The sequence below is a fragment of the Macaca nemestrina genome, chromosome 8 (assembly GCF_043159975.1).
Source record: "Macaca nemestrina isolate mMacNem1 chromosome 8, mMacNem.hap1, whole genome shotgun sequence".
In the NCBI taxonomy this organism is placed as follows: Eukaryota; Metazoa; Chordata; class Mammalia; order Primates; family Cercopithecidae; genus Macaca; species Macaca nemestrina.
Window position 1 is genome coordinate 78,040,265 of NC_092132.1, and position 24,414 is coordinate 78,064,678.

At 39.4% G+C, this 24,414-nt stretch overlaps 2 protein-coding genes across 5 annotated transcripts in view; one reads left to right on the forward strand and one right to left on the reverse strand.

The window, feature by feature from the left end:
- LOC105482169 (ARF guanine nucleotide exchange factor 1) overlaps nt 1–24,414 on the forward strand; it is a 154,689-nt gene that overhangs the window by 115,225 nt on the left and 15,050 nt on the right. For 3 of the 4 annotated variants that reach the window (XM_011742148.3, XM_071068140.1, XM_071068142.1), the window contains 11 exons: nt 1,212–1,252; nt 1,347–1,516; nt 1,881–2,032; nt 2,170–2,342; nt 3,289–3,449; nt 4,443–4,573; nt 9,508–9,637; nt 11,545–11,680; nt 11,763–11,901; nt 13,011–13,083; nt 18,054–18,186. In XM_011742148.3, the coding sequence (XP_011740450.1) occupies nt 1,212–1,252; nt 1,347–1,516; nt 1,881–2,032; nt 2,170–2,342; nt 3,289–3,449; nt 4,443–4,573; nt 9,508–9,637; nt 11,545–11,680; nt 11,763–11,901; nt 13,011–13,083; nt 18,054–18,186 (1,439 nt within the window). The remainder of the gene's footprint in view (nt 1–1,211; nt 1,253–1,346; nt 1,517–1,880; nt 2,033–2,169; nt 2,343–3,288; nt 3,450–4,442; nt 4,574–9,507; nt 9,638–11,544; nt 11,681–11,762; nt 11,902–13,010; nt 13,084–18,053; nt 18,187–24,414) is intronic. The other variant, XM_071068141.1, reaches the window with a different exon arrangement.
- LOC105482167 (centrosome and spindle pole associated protein 1) overlaps nt 4,426–24,414 on the reverse strand; it is a 160,637-nt gene continuing 140,648 nt past the window's right edge. The window contains exon 32 of the transcript XR_011606966.1: nt 4,426–4,534. The gene's annotated coding sequence lies outside the window, so the exon portion shown is untranslated. The remainder of the gene's footprint in view (nt 4,535–24,414) is intronic.

Consider the following 24,414-nt stretch of genomic DNA (forward strand, 5'->3'; position numbering starts at 1 on the left):
TGAGTCATCGTGTTACCAGTTTCTGTTTTTCCTGTATTGTTTTTTACTCATTGCCAGGACACATAGACAGACGTGCAAGGACACTAGGGTTAAAAAATCATGATATACTCAGAACATGTAGATTGTGATAGTAGGAAAAAAGGAGAATATATTTAAAGGGTTGAATATACGTTTTGCTCAGGTAAGTGTGAGGCAGTATAGAAAAGTGGTTAATAGCATAGACTCTGTAATCACCCTGTCCTGGTTTGAATCTTGGCTTTAGCACTTAAGTTATTAAATATCTTTATCCCTCGGTTTCTGTGTTTATAAAATTGGGGGTTTAATAGTACATGCTTTGTAAGGATCAAATGAGTGAATATTGATACTACACTAGAAAAGAACCCACCTTGTGATTGGTAGCTATTACTGTTATTACTGTGACTACTGTGACCTGCTCCTGTCTTTAAAATTTTCCTTTTTATCATACAAATCATATTTCTTGCATTCTAAGTTGGGAATGTCATCCTTCTTGAAAGTGACTTCAGACTCTTGGTTACAAACCCAGAATATGGGTTAAAAATGCAGATTTTAAAAAAGGAGGACTAATGTGTTTATGCTGAAATCGTTTATGAAACTTTGAAACAAAAAAAGAGCTCAGCAAAGAAGAATAGGCAAAGCTAGGCAGTGTTAGCTTAACTCGAAATATTTGAATGCCCTAAGGAAAGTGGTTTGGCCAATTCTTAGGTAAACTGAGACTATTTACAAGGTTATATTAAATCACTTTTAGTGTAAATGAACTTTCTAATCAAATATACTTCACTGGTAAAAATGAGTCAAGTTTTTCATTTTAAGAACTTCAATGCTAGTCGATAATCAGGAAAGAATCTGTAGTATGCCAATTATTTGTTAGTTTTACAAATTAATATTTTTCTTATTCTTAGAATCTCATATCTATCTGGAGTTTGTAAATCTAATAAAATTACGGCAGTATATACTCACTCTAATAATAATATTGAATGCAAACTGGTTCATATGGAGTAGAGGTGGAAGGGAGGGAGAAGCATCCAGACTACACTTGTTACTAAACTAAATGATGAAAAATACTCATTTGAGTACCCAATTTTTTGTTCCCTTAAAACATAAAAATAGCTAGTACCCCATGCCACGTACTTTTCAATTGGAATAAGAACAGTAATTTATACATTTTTAAAATTGTGTTTTATTTTCCCTAGAATATTCACAGGATCTACAAGGCTAGATGGAAATGCTATTGGTAAGTATGGGCATTTATTCTACTTCGGAACTGACTTTGGGCTAAAATAACTTTAATGTTGAGCTAAAAAAATATAAATATATTTATGTTACAGTGGATTTTGTCCGTTGGCTCTGTGCTGTGTCTATGGATGAATTACTTTCCACGACACACCCAAGAATGTTTAGTCTACAAAAAATAGTAGAAATATCATATTACAACATGGGAAGAATAAGATTGCAGTGGTCTCGAATTTGGGAAGTTATTGGAGATCATTTTAATAAGGTATTTGAATAAGTGTGGTATTTGTTTACATTTGTAGTATGTTTTTTGTTTAGAATGTCTTTGTAATCAAATTGAGCCTTTTTCCCTTCCAAGCAGTTATTTATTACTTTTTAATATTAAATTAGAAAACCCTGTGAATGGTGTTTTTCTTTTTAGAAATTATTACTCTGGGCTTTAAGAATTTGATGTAAAATGTCTGTTTTTCTTGTTGAGAAATATTTTTAGCATATTTAATGCCTTTGTGGAAAATCTTAGGATTTACCTGTCTATGCTATTCTATGCTTTTTCTAAGACAAAAAATAAAGAATTGCAGATTTTTACTGCTGATATTAATTAGCATATTTTATTTCTGTCACCATTACAGGTTGGGTGTAATCCTAATGAAGATGTAGCTATTTTTGCAGTAGACTCCTTGAGGCAGTTGTCAATGAAGTTCTTAGAGAAAGGGGAGCTTGCTAATTTCAGATTCCAGAAGGATTTCTTAAGACCTTTTGAACATATAATGAAACGGAACAGGTACTATATTTGTTGAATTGCTTAATAGTAGGAAAATCTTGTTGTTTTCCACAGCAGGGAGAAAAACAGAAGAAAGGGGGAAAAACTGATGAGTTTTATCTGTTTGCATATCTAAGCAATTATATTAATGTTTTTAGGTCTCCAACAATTCGAGATATGGTTGTACGGTGTATAGCACAGATGGTTAATTCTCAAGCTGCTAACATTCGATCTGGATGGAAGAACATTTTCTCTGTATTTCATCTAGCTGCATCTGATCAAGATGAAAGCATAGTGGAACTTGCATTCCAAACAACTGGGCACATTGTCAGTGAGTATTGTCTTAGCTGTGTTCAAGTAAAAGGGAAAAAAAAGCAACCTTAATGTGTTAGGAAGATGAGTCAAGTAACAAGATTATGGCCTTTAAGTTTACCAAGTTTTGTCTACAGAACCCCAGAGTAAATAAAAATAATTAAATTACTATTATAGTTAACATTTATTGAGTATTTACCATACGGCAAATACTGTATGCACTTTTCACGTAATTTCTTTGATTTCACAGTTAAGCATCTTTATTATCCATCCCTTTTTTCAAAATGGATTAGGAAACTCAGCCCCAGAAAGGTTAAGCAGTTTATCTAAGGTCACAGAACTAGTGATGGAGATGGTCTTGAGACCCACAGAGTATTAAAGCAAAGCCTTTATTTTTGACCAGTAAGTACATTGCACAGCCTTCTTCAAGGAGGAGTCCCATTAAGTTCAAGGGGGACTGACTGAAATACTAAGATTATAAGTTAAGCCTATATAGAAGATGACAGTGATGACCATCAACATCAAGAGTCATGGCATCATCATAGCTGTCATTTATTGCATGCTTGCTTAAGTGTTATGCTAAGCACTTCACTTACATTATTTTGTGTAGTGCTTACAGCTATCCTGTGTATATTATGATTATTTCCATTTTATATCAAGAAACCGAGATACAGAGAGGTTAATTTTGTATATTCATTCAGCCAAAGTTGAATCGGTACGTACTGTGTACCAGTCACTGTATTAGGTGCTATGTTTATAATGTAAACAAAACAGACAAGTTTTACTATTCTCACCACTCAGGGCAGTCAGGTTAAGTGGGAAAGATAGTCTTGAACTTCATATCTGTTGGATGTCAGCCTTTAATAACCTTTAAGGAAGTGCATTACATCTAGATGTTGGTGTATTTTTGGTACAGCTAAGAATAATTGAAAAATTATGGTAATATGTATTTTTCTCTATTTTAGCCCTTGTATTTGAAAAACACTTTCCAGCGACCATTGATTCTTTCCAGGATGCCGTGAAGTGTTTGTCTGAATTTGCGTGCAATGCAGCTTTCCCAGACACAAGTATGGAAGCAATTCGACTTATTCGCCATTGTGCAAAATATGTGTCTGATAGACCTCAGGTATAGCGTCATTTAGTAAACAAAATTTTGCAGAGTATTCTTTCCAATTTGAAATCTTAAGTTTGTTTGGGAATTGAGGGTATATGAAGCATTTATTTTTCAGTAATTCGAAAAATAATCTGAGCAGCCTGATTCCGAGTTAGGATGGTTAGTGATTATGACTAACCATTATTGAAAGTGTTGGGTATTTTTCTGAGTGGTTTTCATTAAATTGTATTAACTTGTTTAATCTTCTAATGACTTTATGGGATAGATAGTGTTATAGCCCCATACGGATAAAGAAACTGAGGGAGGCACAGAGAAGTTTCAAAATGTGCCCATAGTTTCAGGGCTAGTAAAGTAGAGCTAGGGTTTGAGCCCCAGCCTGTGTTTGTAACCATTCCCTACAGTGCATCTTGTCTGTCTGTGCTGTGTAATACTGAAGCTGACTGACTATGGATGAGAATAGGCTTAAGCTCTGAAGTAAAAGGTGGAATTGAAAATCTAGCTGCCATATTTAACTTGCATATTTAAATCTGTCTTTGTAACTATCATAAGAGAAAGTGATGTATCGTAGATTTGGTAATAAGATTTTATTCTATACTAACATGGACCGATCAGGTGCTTGGTACGTTTCAGATATGTCAACTCATTTTACCTTCATACTTCCCCAGTGTGGTTAATGTGGCTGTGTGGTATCATAACCATTTAAGTGATAAAAATGGAAACCTGAATTAACCTGGGTAATGATGCAGAAAACTGGTGACAGTTGAAAGTGAAGCTAACTTTTGGATGCTAGTCCAGAGCTCTTTATAGGCAGTTATATTTTGCCTGCTTCAGTGGCACGTATACTAAAATTGTCGGCAGTTATAGTGCCCATTTTTTATAAATTATTGTGTGTTAAATTGCTCACTGGTTATTTGTGAAGCATTTAAATTATTTTTTGAGAAGTTAATATATTAAATGTATAGGTGTTATGTTTTGCCTTTAATAACCCTACCTTTTTTCTTGAAGGCTTTCAAGGAATACACAAGCGATGATATGAACGTGGCACCTGAAGACAGGGTGTGGGTGAGAGGATGGTTCCCAATTCTCTTTGAGTTATCCTGTATCATCAATAGATGCAAATTAGATGTAAGAACCAGGTAACAATCTATATTTGTAATTAAAATTTTGAATTTATTTTGACTTTAATCACATAACTCTTCTTTATAAACACAGTCTCACAGTTAAAGACCATAAAATCAAGTGTTTTGTCAAAATATATTAATTAGTAGATAGGTATATTTTAAAATATGTTCATATTATTTTAAAATGTTAACTAGAGCAAAATAAAAATGGAAATACTACGTTGTTTTTAAAATATTTGATTATAGCCTCCTTTTGATTTTAGCTTCTAAGTTAATTTGATCCTTTAAACATTCTGTCTTTTCATATATTTGTTTCCAATAATAAATTGAAGTTAGTGGCAAAATTTATTTTATTTCCTGATGAACGATAGAAGAATTTTTAAATGCACATCCTTGGTGAGTTTTAGGTGAAGAACCATTTCTTTTTGTAACCTGATCAGTAACATAGTTTGTAATAATATAGAACTATTCAAATAGAACTCTTTCAAAAGTATATTGCCAATAAAAGATCATTATGAACATATAGTCAATCTGTAAAGGAACTATTCCGGGTATTATGTGACTGGCCAAGTGCTTAACACACTGTTCTTAGGTCACAGCTCACAGGACTCCCATAGTAGTTTTTTACCCTGTACTTTGCCACATTGAAATGGCCAGCTTATGTGTCCTAATATCTGTCAACCTCTAAACGCACCGTGAGTTCAATATTATGGTAAACAAAATCTTTTAGGAATCTTCCCTTCTCATTTGGAAGAATCTTCTGTTATTTGGATGTGTAACTTTATCGAATTTTTTGAATTTCTAAAGGTAGCACAGAATGAATCTCTTCTTTTTCACCTTATGCCAGAACCACACCCATGCCCCACCAAGGTTAAATTTGACTTACATCTCAAGAAATTTTTCATTTTTATAGTATTATTTGTTACAACAGAAATTCTTATGAAATAGATAATCCAAAATAGGACTTAACCCTTAGGAATTTTAATTATGAGAGCACTATAGAAAAAGAGTTTATTTTATATTTAGACACAGTGGATTGTTTATCAGTGGGCCCGTTAGGAAATTGTTGAAATTCAAGATAGCCCCATTTCAGTTGTCCAGCTGCCTCAGTGGAGCGGCTAACATATCATGACTAGCAGGTCATGAAAACTCAGCACCCTCTCCCCTCACCCTTTATTTATTTGTAGAAGTCTGTTTGATGGAGGATCCACCTGCTTTCTTACCCTTCTGTTGCTTGGCACTGTGATACCTTATTTCTCACCATATTCCATGTTCAGATTATGGGTAGATACTAGTTGTTAAAGATGTTGTGTGTGTTCTAGTTAGTAAAGGAGAGGGAAAAGATCAGTAAACTTTGTTCAGTGATGGCCTTTGATTTTCCTACCTCATCCCAGGATATGTATGGCCTGCTATTTAGCTTCCATTTTAAAATGTGGGCCGGATGCTGTGGCTCACATCTGTAATTCCAGCACTTTGGGAGGTCAAGGTGGGAGGACTGTTTGAAACCAACCTAGGCAACATAGTGAGACCCCATCTCTTTGAACAAAAAGTTAACTAGGCATAGTAGGCATCCCTCTAGTTCCTGCTGCTCATGAGGCTGAGGCAGGATTGCCTAAGCACAGGAAGTTGGGGCTGTGGTGAGCCCTGATCACACCACTGTACTCCAGCCGAGGCAACAAATTGAGACTCTCTGTCTTTAACAACAACAAATAGTGCAGCACTATAATTGGTATAACACTGTGTGGAAAGAACTTCTCGTGTGCATTCTTATTTGATTCTTCCAAAATTCTCCAGATTTGGGGATAAATACCGAAAATTAAAGTCCCAGATGTAGTCAGGCATCATTTAATGACAGGGATATGTTCTGTACAATGCATTACTAGGCAATTTCAACATTGTGTGAACATCATAGCATGTACTTACACAAATCTAGATGGCATAGCCTGTTGCTCCATGGGTACAACTTGCACAGCATGTTACTGTACTGTAGGCAGCTGTTAATACAGTGGCGTTTGTGTATCTAAACATATCTAAACAGGCTGGGTGCAGTGGCTCACGCCTGTAATCCCAGCATTTTGGGAGGCCAAGGTGGGCAGATCACCTGATGTCAGGAGTTCGAGACCAGCCTGGCCAACATGGTGAAACCCCACCTCTACTAAAAACATAAAAATTTGGCCAGGCATGGTGGCTCATGCCTATAATCCCAGCATTTTGGGAGGCCCAGGTGGGCGGATCATCTGAGGTCAGGAGTTCGAGACCAGCCTGGACGACATGGTGAAACCCCTTCTCTACTAAAAATACAAAAATTAGCTGGGTGTGGTGGTGCGCACCTGTAATCGCAGCTACTCAGGAGGCTGAGGCAGGAGAATCGCTTGAACCTGGGAGGCAGAGGTTGCAGTGAGCTGAGAGTGCCACTTCACTCCAGCCCAGGCAACAGAGTGAGACTCTGTCTCAAAAATAAAAATTAAAAAATACGAATACAAAAATTAGCTGGGTGTGGTGGCACACGCCTGTAATCCCAGCTACTCGGGAAGGTAAGGCATGAGAGTTGCTTGAACCCGAGAGGCGGAGGTTGCAGTGAGCCAAGATGGCACCACTGCACTCCAGCCAGGGTGACAGTAAGAGACTCTGTCTCAGATAAAAAAAATTCTATGTGTGTATATATACATAGAAATGGTACAGTAAAAACATGATATAAAAGATAAAACCTGTATAGGGCACTTACCATGAATGGAACTCACTGGACTGGAAATTGTTCTGGGTGAGTCAGTGAGTGAGTGGGGAGTGAACGCAAAGGAGGCCTAGGACATTACTATGCACTACTGTAGACTTTATAAACACTGTAAACTTAGGCTACTCTAAATTTATGAAAAGATGTTTTTCTCCAGTAAAAAACTAACCATAGCTTACTGTAAGTTTTTTGCTTCATAATTTTTAAAATTTTAAAAAACATGACTCTTATATTAACATTTAGCTTAAAACACATTGTACAGCTGTACAAAAATATTTTCTTTATATCTTTATTCTATAAGCTTTTTTCTATTTCTATTTTTATTTTTTACTTTTTAGACTTTTTTGTTAAAAACTAAGACATAGACACACACATTAACCTAGGCCTATACAGAGTCAGGATCATCAGTGTCACTGTCTTTCATCCCCACGTCTTACCCTACTGGAAGATGTGTTACTTCAGGGGAAGTAACACATAAGGAGCCGTCATCTCCTATGATAACAATGACTTCTTCCAGAATACCTACCGAAGTACCTGCCTGAGGCTGTTTTCCAATTAACTTTTTAAAAATGTGTAAGTACAAGGAGTACACTTGCAAATAATGATGAGAGGTGCAGTAAATTAATCATTAACAAAATTGTTTATCATTATATGACTGGCAGTGCAGTAGGTTTGTTTACACCAATATCACCATAAACATGTGAGTAAAGTGTTGCCCTGCGATCAATGAAAGCTACAACTACAATGTCACAAGACAATTGGAACTTTATAGCTCTATTATAATCTTAGGGGACCACTGGCTTATGTGCAGTTCATTGTTGACTGAAATGTCCTTATGTGGCACATGACTGTATTATTTTTCCCTACACCAACTATTTAAGTATTGCTTTAAAAAAAAAAAAAAAAGACATTTTCCACATTAAAAATCCTTGGAAACAATTGATCTCTGTGTTTACTTTGGGCCCTGGAAAAAACAGGATTGCCCATATCCACTTACTCCCAGCCATGAGAGGCAGCATCCTGTTACTTGGAGTGGGAGGGCATCGATACAGAGCTCAGCAGATGAAGGATGAGGGAGCCTTGTTCCATCGCAAGGAGGGAACTGTGGGTTTAGCATCAGTGATGGAACTCTGACAGGCGTCCTCTGTGGAAGAGTTTCTTTCCCAGGAGTTTCTTTACTATGGTTTCTTTACCATTGCTAGTATTACATATTAGATATCTTAGGGATCCAATAGACCAGTGTGAATTTACTGTAGGTCTGAAGTATTGTAATGTTATTTTACACATTCATTTAACAAAAACTTGTTGAGAACCTACTATGTATGAGCCATCTACTAGGTTTGGGGATAGCATAACAGCAAATGAGTTCAGCCCTATTCCAGTCCTTATGAGAGCCTTTCAAAGAAAATTTTGTTCTGTTTTACTCTCAAACTTTTGGAAACATAAGCCATTTCTAAATTGGAGGATGCCTGTGTTTTCCCAGAAAAAGCAACAAATAGAGAAAAGATTAAAGTTTCTAATGGTTACATAAAAGTATTATTTCAAGAAACAGGAAGGAATGAAGAAGAAAGTTTTGAGTTTCAGTTTTAACACTTACACAAAAGCTACTCAATGTGATGCTAAGCAATTTATTTAGCAAATATTTATTGTTTGCCTTCCAGGCAATGAGCACTGCTGTGTGCCTGGGATATAGCAAGAAATGAAACACAGAAAGACCCCTTAGTGGATTTGTTTTGTAAATCCTTTTGTTTGGGGATGTTGCATGAATAAGGCTTCTAGTATTGGGTGAAAATCCCCATAGTTCTTTGAAAAAGATTTTCCAAAATCTAACTTTTGTTTTGTTCTTAGACTGCTATATATGTATTTTCTTTTTTGGCTGTAGAACCACAAAATTAATATTCACTCAAACAATTATCGTTTTCAATCTGTAATTCCATTTACAGTTTTTAAATGCTGCAATGGTGAGGTAAGAGTAAAGGAAAAGTAAAATTAAAAAGTTTACGGCCAAGACCTTTGGAGATTTTTTTTTCCTGAATGATATATCCTAAAGGAACCTGTTGTTCTTACAACTTAACTTTTTTAAAACCCAGTGTCGTGTGTTAATTTCAGACTAGTTTTAAGCTTTCTGGTTTTAGTAGCTTTGTGAACTATAAAAACTATTTTAGGAGGAGTATGCTTTTTTGTATTATAGCTTTCTAATTGTGTTTTGTCATTTTAGGGGTTTAACAGTAATGTTTGAAATAATGAAAACATATGGCCACACTTATGAGAAACACTGGTGGCAGGATTTATTTAGAATTGTTTTCCGAATCTTTGACAATATGAAATTGCCAGAACAACAGACAGAGGTAAGAGGATACACAATTTTCATTTAGCTTAGTCAAGTTAAAAGATCCTCAGTATTATCATCAATACATTTTAGTGTTTCAAATTAAGTACAGAAGAGAATTCCTAGAAAATTTTTCTTTAAGGCATGAGAATATAATACTATGTCTTTATAAATAAGAACACTGGCTGGGCACAGTGGCTCACGCCTGTAATCCCAGCACTTTGGAAGGCCAAGGCGTGTGGATCGTCTGAGGTCAGGAGTTTGAGACCAGCCTCACCAACATGGTGAAACCCCATCTCTACTAAAAATACAAAAATTATCCAGGTGTGGTGGCAGGTGCCTGTAGTCCCAGCTACTTGGGAGGCTGAGGCAGGAGAATCATTTGAACCCGGGAGGTGGAGGTTGCCATGAGCTGAGATCGTGCCACTGCACTGCAGCCTGGGTGACCAGCGAAACTCCGTCTCAAAAAAAAAAAGAATGCTATGTGGGGGATAGAACTGAATTAATGAATTGATTTTTTTGTTCTGTTTTGTTTTTAGTGTTTTTCTGACTTTTCCATTTCTTTTCCTCGTTTTGACAGTCAAAACTATAAAACATCAGTAACTTTCTTTCTTTTTTTTTTTTTTTTTTGAGACGGAGTCTTGCTCTGTCGCCCAGGCTGGAGTGCTGTGGCCAGATCTCAGCTCACTGCAAGCTCCGCCTCCCGGGTTTACGCCATTCTCCTGCCTCAGCCTCTCGAGTAGCTGGGACCACAGACGCCCGCCACCTCGCTCGGCTAGTTTTTTGTATTTTTTTTTTTTTTTTTTTTTTGAGACGGAGTCTCGCTTTGTCGCCCAGGCTGGGGTGCAGTGGCTCACTGCAAGCTCCGCCTCCCGGGTTTACGCCATTCTCCTGCCTCAGCCTCCCGAGTAGCTGGGACTACAGGCGCCTGCCACCTCGCCCGGCTAGTTTTTTGTATTTTTTAGTAGAGATGGGGTTTCACCTTGTTAGCCAGGATGGTCTCGATCTCCTGACCTTGTGATCCACCCGTCTCGGCCTCCCAAAGTGCTGGGATTACAGGTGTGAGCCACCGCGCCCGGCCTGTTTTTTATATTTTTTAGTAGAGACGGGGTTTCACCGTGTTAGCCAGGATGGTCTCCATCTCCTGACCTCGTGATCCGCCCGTCTCGGTCTCCCAAAGTGCTGGGATTACAGGCTTGAGCCACCGCGCCTGGCCAATAACTTTCTTTAGTATTATATAGTGACTTCTTTTTTATGTAAAAAGTAAGGAATACAAAGTAAATTTTATTTATTTCAACATATTTTACTATGAACCAGTTACAATATACATTTTAGGAAACGTGTCAAGAGAGCTTCATATTTTCCCCTTTTGTTCCATACAGCAGTGTTAAATGCAGACTTCTGTGATTATTTTTTATGGGTTTGAAAAAATAAATTACACTTATTTTGTATAGCCCTTTTTTTATGGTGTTTTCAGATAACCATACTTCAGGAAAGTCATTTTTATTTTAAACCTATGCTAACCCCATTTGGACAAATTCTTACCTCCTTATTTCCCTTTCATGTTCTGTCATGGTCTAGAGCAAGGCTGGCTGTTGCTATTCATGCACTTTGAAAAATCATAATGTTAATATCAAGATGATACGGTGATGGTTTTTTTTAATAAAACAAATAGTGCCAAAAATAGTTAAATTATTGTATGCATAGATGGTTATGGGATAATGAGGAGCAATAGATACCAGATTTTAAGTTAAGGTGAATGTAACGTTCTAGAGGGAATTCAGTGGTCTAAAAGGAACACTGACAGCCTTACATTTTAAATATGAAAACATTTATATATATATATGTGTATATATATGTGTATATCTTTTTAAATCATAGTAGTTGATTAATGGCATGATGTTCATTAACGACTTTTTTCCCCAGAAAGCTGAATGGATGACAACAACTTGCAATCATGCACTTTATGCAATCTGTGATGTATTCACTCAGTATTTAGAAGTACTCAGTGATGTACTTTTGGATGATATTTTTGCTCAGCTCTACTGGTGTGTGCAGCAAGGTAGGTCTGTACCAGATATGTGACACAAAGTGTTAAATGTGACCCTGGTAATATATAAATGAATTGCTCTTTTCTTTCCTAGACAATGAGCAGTTAGCACGATCTGGTACAAACTGTTTAGAGAATGTTGTTATTCTGAATGGTGAAAAATTTACCCTAGAAATCTGGGATAAAACTTGCAACTGCACACTGGATATCTTCAAAACCACAATCCCACATGCGTAAGAAGATTTTATACAACTTTACATTTATATTTGTATATTGAATGAGTTGGAGAGTGACTAGTGATTAAAAGTTTGATAGTAACTACTGATTTCTCGTAACAGAAATCCTTTTAAGCTTGTCTTACTCTTATATGGATTTAGATTTATTACAAACCAAACTGCTATAAACTATAACAAATACATGAATTAAACTATTTGTAAACCAAAACCTTTAGTCTGGTTATCCAAAATTTGGGACATAGTGAAGTGATTCCGCTGACTTTTATAAGATTTTATTTATTCAGATCAAACCAAGCAGTGGTTTTGAATTGGGAAAAAAAAAATCTCAGCCTGTTTCTGTTACTGATCTTTTAATAATCTAAGGAAAATGTATTTACACATATTTCATATTTTATAACAGCTTGTCATTTTTCTCTAAGGGATGAGTGTGAAATGGAATTATAGTGAGGCAGGGTTTTTTTTTTTTTTTTGAGATGGAGTTTCATTCTTGTTTCCCAGACTGGGGTGCAATGGCGTGATCTCAGCTTACCACACCTCCGCCTTTGGGTTCAAGCGATTCTCCTGCCTCAGTCTCCCCAGGTAGCTGGGATTACAGGCATACACCACCATGCCCGGCTAATTTTGTATTTTTAGTAGAGATGGGGTTTCTCCACGTTGGTCAGGTGGTCTCGAACTCCCAACTTCAGGTGATCCACCCACCTCGGCCTCCCAGAGTGCTGGGATTACAGGCGTGAGCCACCACACCTGGCCAGTTTTATGAATTTTTTTTTTTTTGAGAAGTCTCTTACTTTGGAAAATATTTGATATTAATACTTAGGGAAAGGAGGTTTAAAATTTTTAAAACTTATCAGAAAGTGTTTTTTTTAATGTAAAACTGGTGACTATGTTACCCTTTTAATTATATTAAACGCCACTTAATTTTTTTCTAAAAGTACATGTTTAAACTTTTTACTAGATGTTTTTTAGGAAATTGCTCTTAGCAGTAGTCAAAGATGGACTGTGTAGTTGGTATGTTCTTGTTACTTTCTTGGGCCCATTTCAAAATATGCTGGATGTGGCATGTGGCACAGCCCCCTAGTGATTGATGTGGTTTTGGTATCTTAAAGGCTCTTGACCTGGCGGCCCACTTCTGGAGAAACTGCCCCCCCACCTCCATCTCCTGTAAGTGAAAAGCCATTGGTAAGTTTTAATCAGTAAAGTATATTGAAATTAGTTATTTGTGATGAGTAATTTTATTATGGGTCAAAGTCTTACATGTAAGTGTCTCAATCCATTCCTACTATTAAAAAAATATCTGAAACTAGATTACTTATAAATAGAAATTTATTTTTTCACAATTACGAAGGTTGGGAATTGTACGATCAGGTGTCTGGTGAGAGCTGCTCTCTGCTTCCAAGATGGCACCTCGTTGCTGCATTCTCACATGGTAGAAGAAGGAGGGACAGAAAGGGGCCTAGATAGTTCCCTCCAGCCCTTTTTTAAGGCACTAATTCTCATGGCCTACTCCCCTCCTAAAATCTCTACCTCTTGATACTGTTGCATTGGGGATTCAGTTTCATTATGAATTTAGGAGGGAACACAAACATTCATATCATTGCGATGCATTCGTCTCTTTTAAGAAGATGGTATAAATTTGCTGTCCAGAATTGTGAAGTTAGTTCTGTGGTCAGTTTCACAGACAATTAATATGTGTCTCTGTTAAGTGCCATGAAGGGAGTATTTTAAATTATTTTTAAATATAGGACATCGAGTAAAATGATTTTTTAAGGGTTGCGAGAGAAAGATACCATATTACGTAGCTATCTCCATGCAAAGCTGAAGATATTGTTGGATAGTATTTAAACTTTTTATTTTTATATAATTTCACCTTATAGAAAAGTAACACAAAACAGTACAAAGAATTCTAATATTCACTTCACCCAGTGTATTGGTTTCCTAGGTCTACCATAAAAAATTACCACAAACTTGGTGGCTTAAAACTATAGAAACCTACTGTCTCATGGTTCTAAAGACCACAGGTCCTAAATCAAGGAGTTAGCAGGGCCACATTCCCTCCAAAGGCTCTAAAGGAAAATCCTTACTAGCTTCTTCCAGCTTCTGGTGGCTGTTGACAACCTTTGGCATTATTTGGCTTGTTCACATATCACTCCAATCTTTGCCACCATCTATCCATAGTCTTCTTCACTGTGTGTGAATTAAATCTCTACCTCTCCTTTTTGTTTTATGAAGACGTTAGTCATTGGATTTAGGGTTTACCTGAAATCCAGGATGATCTCATCTCAAGATCCTTAATTACATCTGAAAAGACCTTATTTCCAAGTAAGGTAACATTTGCAGGTATCAGGGGTCAGAACTTAGACATACCTTTTAGGGGCCAATATTCATCCTACTGTGGTCTACCCACTGACACCTAAAAATTCATGTCCATCCCATCGGCAAAAGATGGTCACCCCATTCTAAGGTCCCCAAAAGTCTAAACTCATTACAGCATCAATACTATGTCCAAAATCCCATATAAATACCATCGGAAGTCCCTAATCTGATCATCTCAGACATCTACATTAAGGATGGATGACACTCTTGAGTATGATCTATTCTGGGGCAGAATTCATCTCCATCTGTGGACCTGTGAACCTAGAAAATAGGTAAAGTAACTTTTAAAATACAGTAGTGGGACAAGCATAAGATAGACATTCTCATTGCAAAAAGGAGAAATTGGAAGGAACAAAGGATCACCAGTCCTAAGCAAGGTTGAAACTTAGCAGGGACAATTCTGTTGAGTTTTAAAGCATTATTATGCTGTGTGGCTTAATATTCTGCCTTCTGGGGCCATGGCTTACTTCTTTGGGCCTGAGCCCTACACTATCGGTTGTTCTTCTTTTTCTTAAAGGTTAGCACGTTTGCAGCTCTGTTGACCCATTTTCTGCCTGTAGAATCCTAGAAGTCAGCCTCCCTTCCTTTTATTGTTTCTGTCCCTTTCATTCTAGGCTGGCCATATGTCTGCTGGTATATCATTCTCAAAATCCTTGTGGGTCTTCTGTATGCGTTAAGAGAAACCATGCCATTAAACAAGAGGGTGATCCATACATCTTTCTGGATAGTCCTGTTATGTTCCTGGCTTCTGCTGAGATGGTTGATTGGATCCACTAGATATATACCTAATCTCTTTGGCAAAAAGTCGTCCAGCTATTATAGCCTTGGCCTTCTCTCCAAAGCATGCTTTCCTAACAATTCATTTCCTAATTGTAGCATCCTTTTCCATGTGGATAGGCCAAGATCCTCTCAAATCATCAAGTGGCAGTTTCTTTTTGCTTAACAGTTCTTTCATCAATATATCTTATTCTTGCATTGTACTATAAACAGCAAGGACAAACCAGGCCACGCCTTCAACACTTTGCTTGGAACTCTCCACTACATGTCATCACTTAGAATTCTGCTTTCCACCCAACAATTCAGCCAGGCTTTCTGCCACTTTACAACAAGGATCACCTTTCTATTAGTATCTAATCCCATGTGCTTGATTTCCTTCTAAGACCGCACCAGAAGCACCTTTTAACATTCTTATTTGTACCAATAATCTGTTTGATGGCCATACATGTCTTCTCTAAGATGGTAGAAGCTTTCTCTCACACATTGCACTCCCTTGTGGGTCCTCACCAGAACCACATTTGACATCCATATTTCTACCAACAGTCTCTTCAGGGCAATCTAGGTGTTTTCTATCATGTGTCTCAGAACTCTTCCAGCTTCTACCATTGCCCAGTTCCAAAGCCACTTCCACATTTTTAGGTGTTTGTTACAGCCACATTCCATTTCATAGTATCAAAATCTTTATCAGGACCAGAGAAACAAAACCAACAGTAGAGATATATATAGATAGATTTAAGGAACTGGCTTATGTGATTGTGGGGGCTGGCAGGTTTGAAATTTTGTAGGACAGGCAGGCAGGCTGGAAAGCCTTGGGCAGGTGCTGAAGCTGCAGTTCACAGGCGGAATTTCTTCCCCAGGAAAACCTATTTTGCTCAGTTTTGAAGGCCTTCAACTTATTGGATAAGGACCATCTAGATTATTGAAGATAATATCCTTAAAGTGAACTGACTATAGATGTTAACCACATCTATAAGATACCTTCAGCTCAACACCTGGAATAGTGTTTAATTGAATTAATTGTTACTCATTTGACTTAAGTATCTGGCTTAAGTACATAGGATATTGGTATTGTGTCCTAGCCAAATTGACACAAAAGTAATCATTACACCAAGTTTCTCCAAATGTTATTTTACATTTGTTTTTACCAACTCCTGCTTTCCTCCCTCTTTTTATCTTGCTACCCCGCCTCCCACACACACACAATTTTCTGAAAATTTTCCGCCTCCACACACACACAATTTTCTGAAAGTAATTTGTAAATATAATGCCTACTTATCCCTGACAATCAAAAAATTATCCTTGAAACAATAATCTACAGGTCTTTTCAAATTTGTACTGTTCTCCCAATAATACCTTTGAATTTTAAAGCCAGGAGGCTGTAAAGTAACAAACTAATGCCCACTGACCAGATTTGTTCCTCACAACTTTTAACTTTCTTAACAAAATTGTCAACAGTTAAAACAGATTTCACAGAAAAGTACCATTCTGAATTGCCCTTGAGAACTGTGACGTCTATACTGGGCCCGTGTTGCTCCATGACTCTGTTGTGCTGACGTCCGTTCAGCACAGACCCGGTTATTACTTAGGACGTCCCAAAAATTCTCCTCATTTACATTGGTTAGTGAGAAAAATTGAGAAAACAATATACCTAACATCCAAAAATTCCTCTAAAACAGAGCAAGGTTTTTAAATCCCTAATTTTGTGACCTAGTTTTTGTGCAGGTTTAGTTTTCTGGAGAGAACATTTTAGAAATCATCAGACTGTTCAAGAGGGCCAGTGACCAAAAATATTTAAAAACTAGTGCTTTCATTTATCTTCAGTAAGATAATACATTTTTAATTCTGAGAACTGAGTAATTTCTTCCTTAAAATACAGAAGTCCAAGCTAACGTATTGTTCTGATTATTACTGTTTCTGGTAACACAGGCCCATCTTCCTTTCACACAGCAGGTAAGGTTGCTGCAGGCTGGGACTGTTATGTCAGAACAACAAGAGCTAAGCACTCCTCCTGAAACCAGGTTCTCTCATCTCTTGAGTATGCTGTACCTTTATAATGAAAGAAAGCTCGAGGAGTGGTAGGGTCAGCTGCCATTTATTGCCCAACACTGCTGCTAGTGTTTTGGATTTATTATCTCTAGTTCTTAACAACCTGCAAGGAAAGTATGTCATTTCTTTTTAGATCAGAAAACCTCACCTCAGGAAATTAATCATTTTTCCAAGGTTACACTCTTAATAATACTGGAACCTGTGGCTGGGCGTGGTGGCTCACGCCTATAATCCCAACACTTTGGAGGCCGAGGCGGGCAGATCACCTGAGGTTGGGAGTTGGAGACCAGCATGACCAACATGGTGAAACCCCCTCTCTACTAAAAATACCAAAAGTAGCTGGGCATGGTGGCGCATACCTATAATCCCAGCTACTGGGGAGGTTGAGGCAGGAGAATCGCTTGAACCCAGGAGGTAGAGGTCGCGGCGATTCGAGATTGCGTCATTGCACTCCAGCCTGGGCAACAGGAGCGAAACTCCTATCTCAGAAAAGTAAATAAATATTACTGGAGCCTGATTCTTGTGTAGGTCTGTTGGACTCCAGGGTCCAGTTTCTCTTCATGGTGCGACGCTCCTAGATAGTCACCTTCACATTGACCTTTCCAGTCCCTGGGTCCATGGGTGACAGAAGATCCTTTTCTAAATTTACCCCTGCAAAAAGTGTCTGTTTAGATTTTATGAACACTTGTGGGTGTTGCTGACCAGTTTCTCTACACTTTGAAGTTTTGTATTTATATCTGTTGCTGTTGGATGGTTTAAGACCTGAGCCCAATGAGGGTCAGAAAGTCAACTTTTCTGTATGTACAGGTAATTTTAAATAATTTTCTCATTGTGTTGTAACTGTAATGTAATCATTTTCATAGGGACATAAGTTTTTAAAATAGCATTTTAGAAAATATTTTCACACATAAACTTTATTAACCATACTTATAATGATTTTTTTTATTTATTAGGATACAATATCACAGAAGTCTGTAGATATTCATGATTCTGTTCAACCAAGGTCTGTGGATAACAGACCGCAAGCACCACTGGTTTCTGCCTCTGCTGTTAATGAAGAAGTCAGCAAAATTAAATCTACAGCAAGTGAGTTATTTCTCTAAATAAAAATAAATTTGTGTTTTATGTAGGAAAGGGTTAACATTTTTGGTTTTTTATCATTAACAAGCATATACTATAATTGTGTCATCACTTCTTTTTTTTTATGTATGTATTTGTGAGACGGAGTCTCACTCTGTCGCCCAGTCTGGAGTGCAGTGGCGCCATCACAGCTCACTGCAAGCTCCGCCTCCCAGGTTTAAGTGATTCTTCTGCCTCAGCCTCCTCTGAGTAGCTGGGACCAAGGCACGCATCACCACGCCCGGCTAATTTTTGTATTTTTAGTAGAGACGGGGTTTCACCATATTGGCCAGGCTGGTCTTGAACTCCTGACCTTGTGATCTGCCCATCTCGGCCTCCCAAAGTGCTGGGATTACAGATGTAAGCCACCGTGCCCGACCACTTTTTTTTTTTTTTTTTTGAAACGGAGTCTCACCCTGTCGCCTAAGCTGGAGTGCAGTGGTGCTCACTGCAACCTCTGCCTCCCAGGTTCAAACAATTCTCCTGCCTCAGCCTCCTGAGTAGCTGGGATTACAGGTGCCGGCCATCACCCCCAGCTAATTTTTGTAGATTTAGTAGAGACGGGGTTTCACCATGTTGGCAAGGCTGGTCTCGAACTCCTGACCTCGTGATCCACCCGCCTCAGCCCCCCAAAGTGCTGGGATTACAGGCGTGAGCCACCACGCCTGGCCGTGTCATCACTTCTTTACTGTGCTTACCCTAATTTGGACATCCTCTGATAGATGGATGCCCTCTGGCAGAAGGTCAAGAACTCTGCTGATACCTGAAATGTCTGCTTTTTCCACCAACGAGCACCTGAGTCTTCTCTCTCCACCCCCTTCTGCATGCCAACCAACCTTATGTTCTGTCTGTAGAAGTAGGGCCTAACATGCCTTCCTCTACCCATCTGCAAGGGGAAGTAGTGAGGGACTGTTGCTTTCTAAGCAGGAGCACCCAACTTGTTTTCGTTGTTGTTGTTGTTGTTTTTCCAGACAGAGTCTTACTCTGTCACCCACGCTGGAGTGTGATCTCAGTTCACTGCAACCTCAACCTCCTAGGCTCGAGCGAGCCTCTTGAGTAACTGGGACTACAGGCATGCCTCATCATGCCCAGCTTATTTTTTATATTTTTTTGTAGGGACAAGGTTTTGCCATGTTGCCCAGGCTGGTCTTGAACTCCTGAGCTCAGGCCATCTGCCTGCCTCAGCTTCCCAACATGCTGGGATTACAGGCTTGTGCCACAGCATCTGGCCAGTAGCACCCTACTTTTTTTTGTTGTTGTTGTTGTTGTTGTTTTGAGACAGAGTCTCGCTCTGTCGCCCAGGCTGGAGTGTAGTGGTGCAATCTCGGCTCACTGCAAGCTCCACCTCCCGGGTTCATGCCATTCTCCTACCTCAGCCTCCCGAGTAGCTGGAACTACAGGTGCCCGCCACCACGCCCGACTAATTTGTTTTTTATTTTTTGGTAGAGACAGGGTTTCACCATGTTAGCCAGGATGGTCTCGATCTCCTGACCTCGTGATCCACCTGCCTTGGCCTCCCAAAGTGCTGGGATTACAGGCATGAGCCACCGTTCCCGGCAGGAGCACCCTACTTTTTAAGGAGCAACCCTTTTCTCCACAATGCTCCCTAACCTTAGTCGGCCTGTGCCAATTTCCCTCACTGCTGCCCACACCCCTGTCTCCATACAGGGATCCCCAGGTCACCTGTATTCCTCCCCTCACCTTTTCACAAAAAAGAGGAACCCTTTACTTTTTTACTGGATTGATTCGGTTTCATTTGCTGAAGGAAAATTATAACACCTAGAAAAGACCACAGCCTCCTTAGAGGAGAACAGGACAGCTTTGAGAACTTTTTAAAACCTGAGGTGAAATTTACATAACAAATAACAATATACAAGTGAATAATTCAGTGGTATTAAGTACATTCACAGCCACCACCTCTATCTAGATCCAAAGCATTTTCATCACTCCTAAAGGGAGCCCCCCCGCCCCATAACTGTTACACAACCACTCCTTCTTCTCCCCTTCCCCAGCCCCTGGCAGCCACTAATTACCTGTGTTTGTGAATTGCCTATTCTGCATATTTCATATAAAAAATGGAATCATACAAAATATAACCTTTTGTGTCTGTCTTCTCTCACAATGTTTTCAAGACTCATCATGTTGTAGCATGAATCAATAATTCATTCCTTTTTATTACTAAGTAACAGTCCACCGAATGTATAGACTACATTTTGTTTATCCATTTGTCTGATGATGGATGTTTGTATTTGTTTCACCTGCAGTTCTCATGAATAGTGCTGCTGCAAACTGTTGTGTACAAATATCATTTGAATACCTGTTTTCAGTTCTTTTGCGTTATCTGCCTAGGAGTGGAATTGCTAGCTTGTAGGGTAATTCTGTGTTTAACTTCTTGAGGAAACACCAAGTAATTTTCTATAGCCAGTGGCTGCACCATTTTACATTCCCTCTAGCAATTCCAGGTTTTCCACATCTTTGCCAATGCCTTTTTTGTTGTTGTTAAATGATAACCATTCTAGTGGGTGAGCAGTTGTACCTCATTGTGGTTTTGACTGTCATTTCCGTAATGATTAGTGATGTTAAGCATCTTTTCATATGCTTGTTGGCCATTTGTATATCTTATTTGGAGAAATTTGTATTCATGTCCTTTGCCTGTTTTTAAATTTTGATGAAGTCCAATTTTTGTTTTCTTTTGTTAGTTATGCCTTTGGTATCATTGTCAAAATCCAAGGTCATCAGCATTTCCCGCCAATGTTGTCTTCTATGAAGTTTTTTTTTTTTTTTTTTTTTTGAGACGGAGTCTCACTCTGTCACTCAGGCTGGAGTACAGTGGTGCGATCTGGGCTCACTGCAACTTCCACCTCCTGGATTCAAGCGATTCTCCTGCCTCAGCCTCCTGAGTGGCTGGGATTACAGGCACGGGCCACCACACCTGGCTAATTTTTGGATTTTTAGTAGAGATGGGGTTTTGCCATGTTGGCCAGGCTGGTCTCGAACTCTGGACCTCAAGTGATCCACCTGCCCAGCCTCCCAAAGTGCTGGGATTAGAGGCGTGAGCCACTGTGCCTGGCCTATGAAGTTTTATTCTTTTAGCTCTTTGATTTAGGTCATTGATCCATTTTGATTTAATTTTATTCAGGGAATTTTTTAATCCTAGGTGCTTACAGTTCTTGAGAGAAGACAGGCTTTATTATCATATCCTACTTGAAAGGAGCTTCTATCTTCAGTCACTGTATTTTGCTAATTTCTTAAAGGGTAAACAGGTGGTAGTGAGTGGCCCAGTTTCATTTTTCATTCCTGTTCCCCAAAGAACAGAATTGTTCATGTAGGAGTCCTTTGCAGCTTCAGTCTGCACCAAGAAAGGCCAAGAGGAAAGAATAGTAAGTGGCTTTTCTCGCTCTCAGCCTCAAGACTGAATTTAAACACACTTAACTTTGTGAGGGCAGGACTTGGTCTTCACATAGTGGAAAGTGTGCACTTGGCTACTCTGGGACTATCCTTTTTCCTGGGGCAAGGGTTCTGCTTTCCTGCCACTGTGAGCTGTGGGGTCAGACTGCATCCTTAGGCCAGACATTCCACTCTCACCCCCCTGGAAGACTTTTAGGCAAGGTTCATCCTGTAACTGTTGACTCAGAACAGTTAGAGCTGGAGGAAGAACAAGCGGCCACCCTGCTCCCATGAGCCCTTTTCCTTGGTGGATAGGTTGTGGTTCTCCTGTTTGATGAGGAGGCCCCTGCATCTGACTCTCCAACTCAGTGAAAAGAATCACAGCACAGACCAGCCTCATTCTTTCTGCACCACTGCTCTGTCGAGTTGATTCAGTACCTGCAGTCCCACATAGTTAAAATCTGCTTAGCTTTGCTCTCTGTTGTGTGGACAATGAAATGGTTGACTAATACAACCCTGGCAGTGTCAGGCCTTGTCAGGACTAAAATTTGTCCAAATAGATACTGTCATCAAATGTGCTCCTGGTCCTTGCTAGTGAGACTATAGTTAGGATCCTTGTCCAGGTCTCAAAGGGCACGAGAAACTGTGAAGAGGCTTGGCATTGCTGTTCAGAGTACAGCCTCATCTGCCAAATTCTTGGGGTCACTAGAACTGTTTGGGTCCCTGCTGGAAGCTCTTAATACCCCTGAGCAGCTCACGTTGGAGCTGATGAAAATAGGTCTCCTAAGACCTCCATCTACCACTAAGTCCCTTCTGGAGTCCAGGTCCTGCTAGGAGTCTCTTGCCCCCTGGGACTGAGATGTTTTCTCACTTGAATGAGAGAGTGAATGGATGACTGCCCATGCCGCTGTCACTGTAATAAAGGACTAAGAAGACAAGATTTAAGAGGAAGAGATAACCATAGGACTTACAGGTTTCTTTGTTTTGCTTTTTTAATTTGTGATCTAGTACTAAGAACTAAACGTTAAATAGAACAGCATTTATGAACAGTATCTGGAAAGGAACCTTCATTAAAGATCTCAGTAAGAATAAATTTAAGTAAGTTATTTTTCTACCCCTCAAAATCCCTAAAACATGAATTTGTCTTCCACACATTAGTGCCAGAAAAGGGAATTTGTAGTAAAAATGTTTTTCATACTAGAAAGAAACAGGGATTGTAAGTCGTCCAGCATTGGAGCCATTGCCCCAGGACTGCCTAGTAGAAAGCTCCCTTTGGGCAGTTGTCTGCCTCCTTGGAAAAGCTTCCTGCCAAAGCTGCCCCTGAGAATCTGGGATGGAGGTGTGGCCGTGTGGTCTGGGTCCCCTGGGCGGTGTGGCAGCAGCATCTTGGGAGTTGGGTCCTCTTTTCTAACCTTGTGCTGCTGCATTGGATTAGCTACTTAGCTGGCGTGGTCAGACAAGGGGAGCACTCCCATGAGTGTGTCCACATGGGCCAGCGAACTATCAGAAGCGCCCTGTTGAACAAATGTGTTCAGGATAGAGGGATGCGGTTGTGTGTAGCTGATGAGGGGAACGTGGGTGGCACTTTTGTTACTTTGCAGTTTGGTTACTTTTGAAGTAATGTGTTCAGCTTAACTTTTTTTTTTTTTTTTTTAAAGACGAAATCTGGCTCTGTCGCCCAGGCTGGAGTGCAGTGGTGTGATCTCGGCTCACTGCAACCTCTGCCTCCTGGGTTCAAGCAGTTCTTCCTCAGCCTCCCGAGTAGCTGGGATTACAGGCGCACGCCACCACGCCTGGCTAATTTTCGTATTTTTAGTAGAGATGGGGTTTCACCATGTTGGCCAACCTGGTCTCGAACTTCTGACCTCAGGCAGTCCACCCACCTTGGCCTCCCAAAGTGCTGGGATTACAGGCATGAGCCATTGCACCTGGCCCCAGCTTAATTTTTTTATAGACTTCTTTGCTGATGGATGTCTTTGAAAATAAGAGGTAATTTCAGTCACAGCTACAAATCTGGATCCAAATAAAACATGTGCTGTGGCCAAACCACAGTATTGCATAGGTTAATCCGGAGTCTTGGCTGCCCTCACTTCCTGTCTCACATTGGTCTGTTCTGTTATTTTCTTATGTCTACAAGTTTTCATGTAACCTATTTTCTTTTTTTTAAATTTCAATTAATTAATTTATTTTTGAGACAGAGTCTCTCTCTCTCTCTCTTGCCCAGGCTGGAGTGCGCTGGTGTGATCTTGATTCACTGCAGCCTCCGCCTCCCGGGTTCCAGCGATTCTCCTGCCTCAGCCTCCAGAGTAGCTGGGATTACGAGTGCGCACAATCATGCCTGGCAAATTTTTTTGTAGCTTTGTAGAGATGGGGTTTCATCATGTTGGCCAGGCTGGTCTTGAACTCCTGACCTCAGGTGATACAGCTCTGCCTTGGCTTCCCAGAGTGCTGGGATTACAGTCGTGAGCCACCGTGCCCAGCCCCTTTATTCCCTGTTTTCTAAGGTCAGACTTGGGTTTACAGTTGATATTTCAGTTTTAGGTTTTTATCTATTTGTTACATTTTCGTTAAAAATAACTTGAATTAAAAAAAATTTGTAGCAGGAACATCTTGAATATATTACTGTTCTAAATCAGGGGTGTTCAATGTTTTGGCTTCCCTGAGCCACACTGGAAGAATTGACTTGGACCACTCATAAAATACACTAACATGTATGGCCCCAGGGGACCCAGACCACACGGCCACACCTCCATCCCAGATTCTCAGGGGCAGTTTTGGCAGGAAGCTTTCCAGGAGGCAGACAACTGC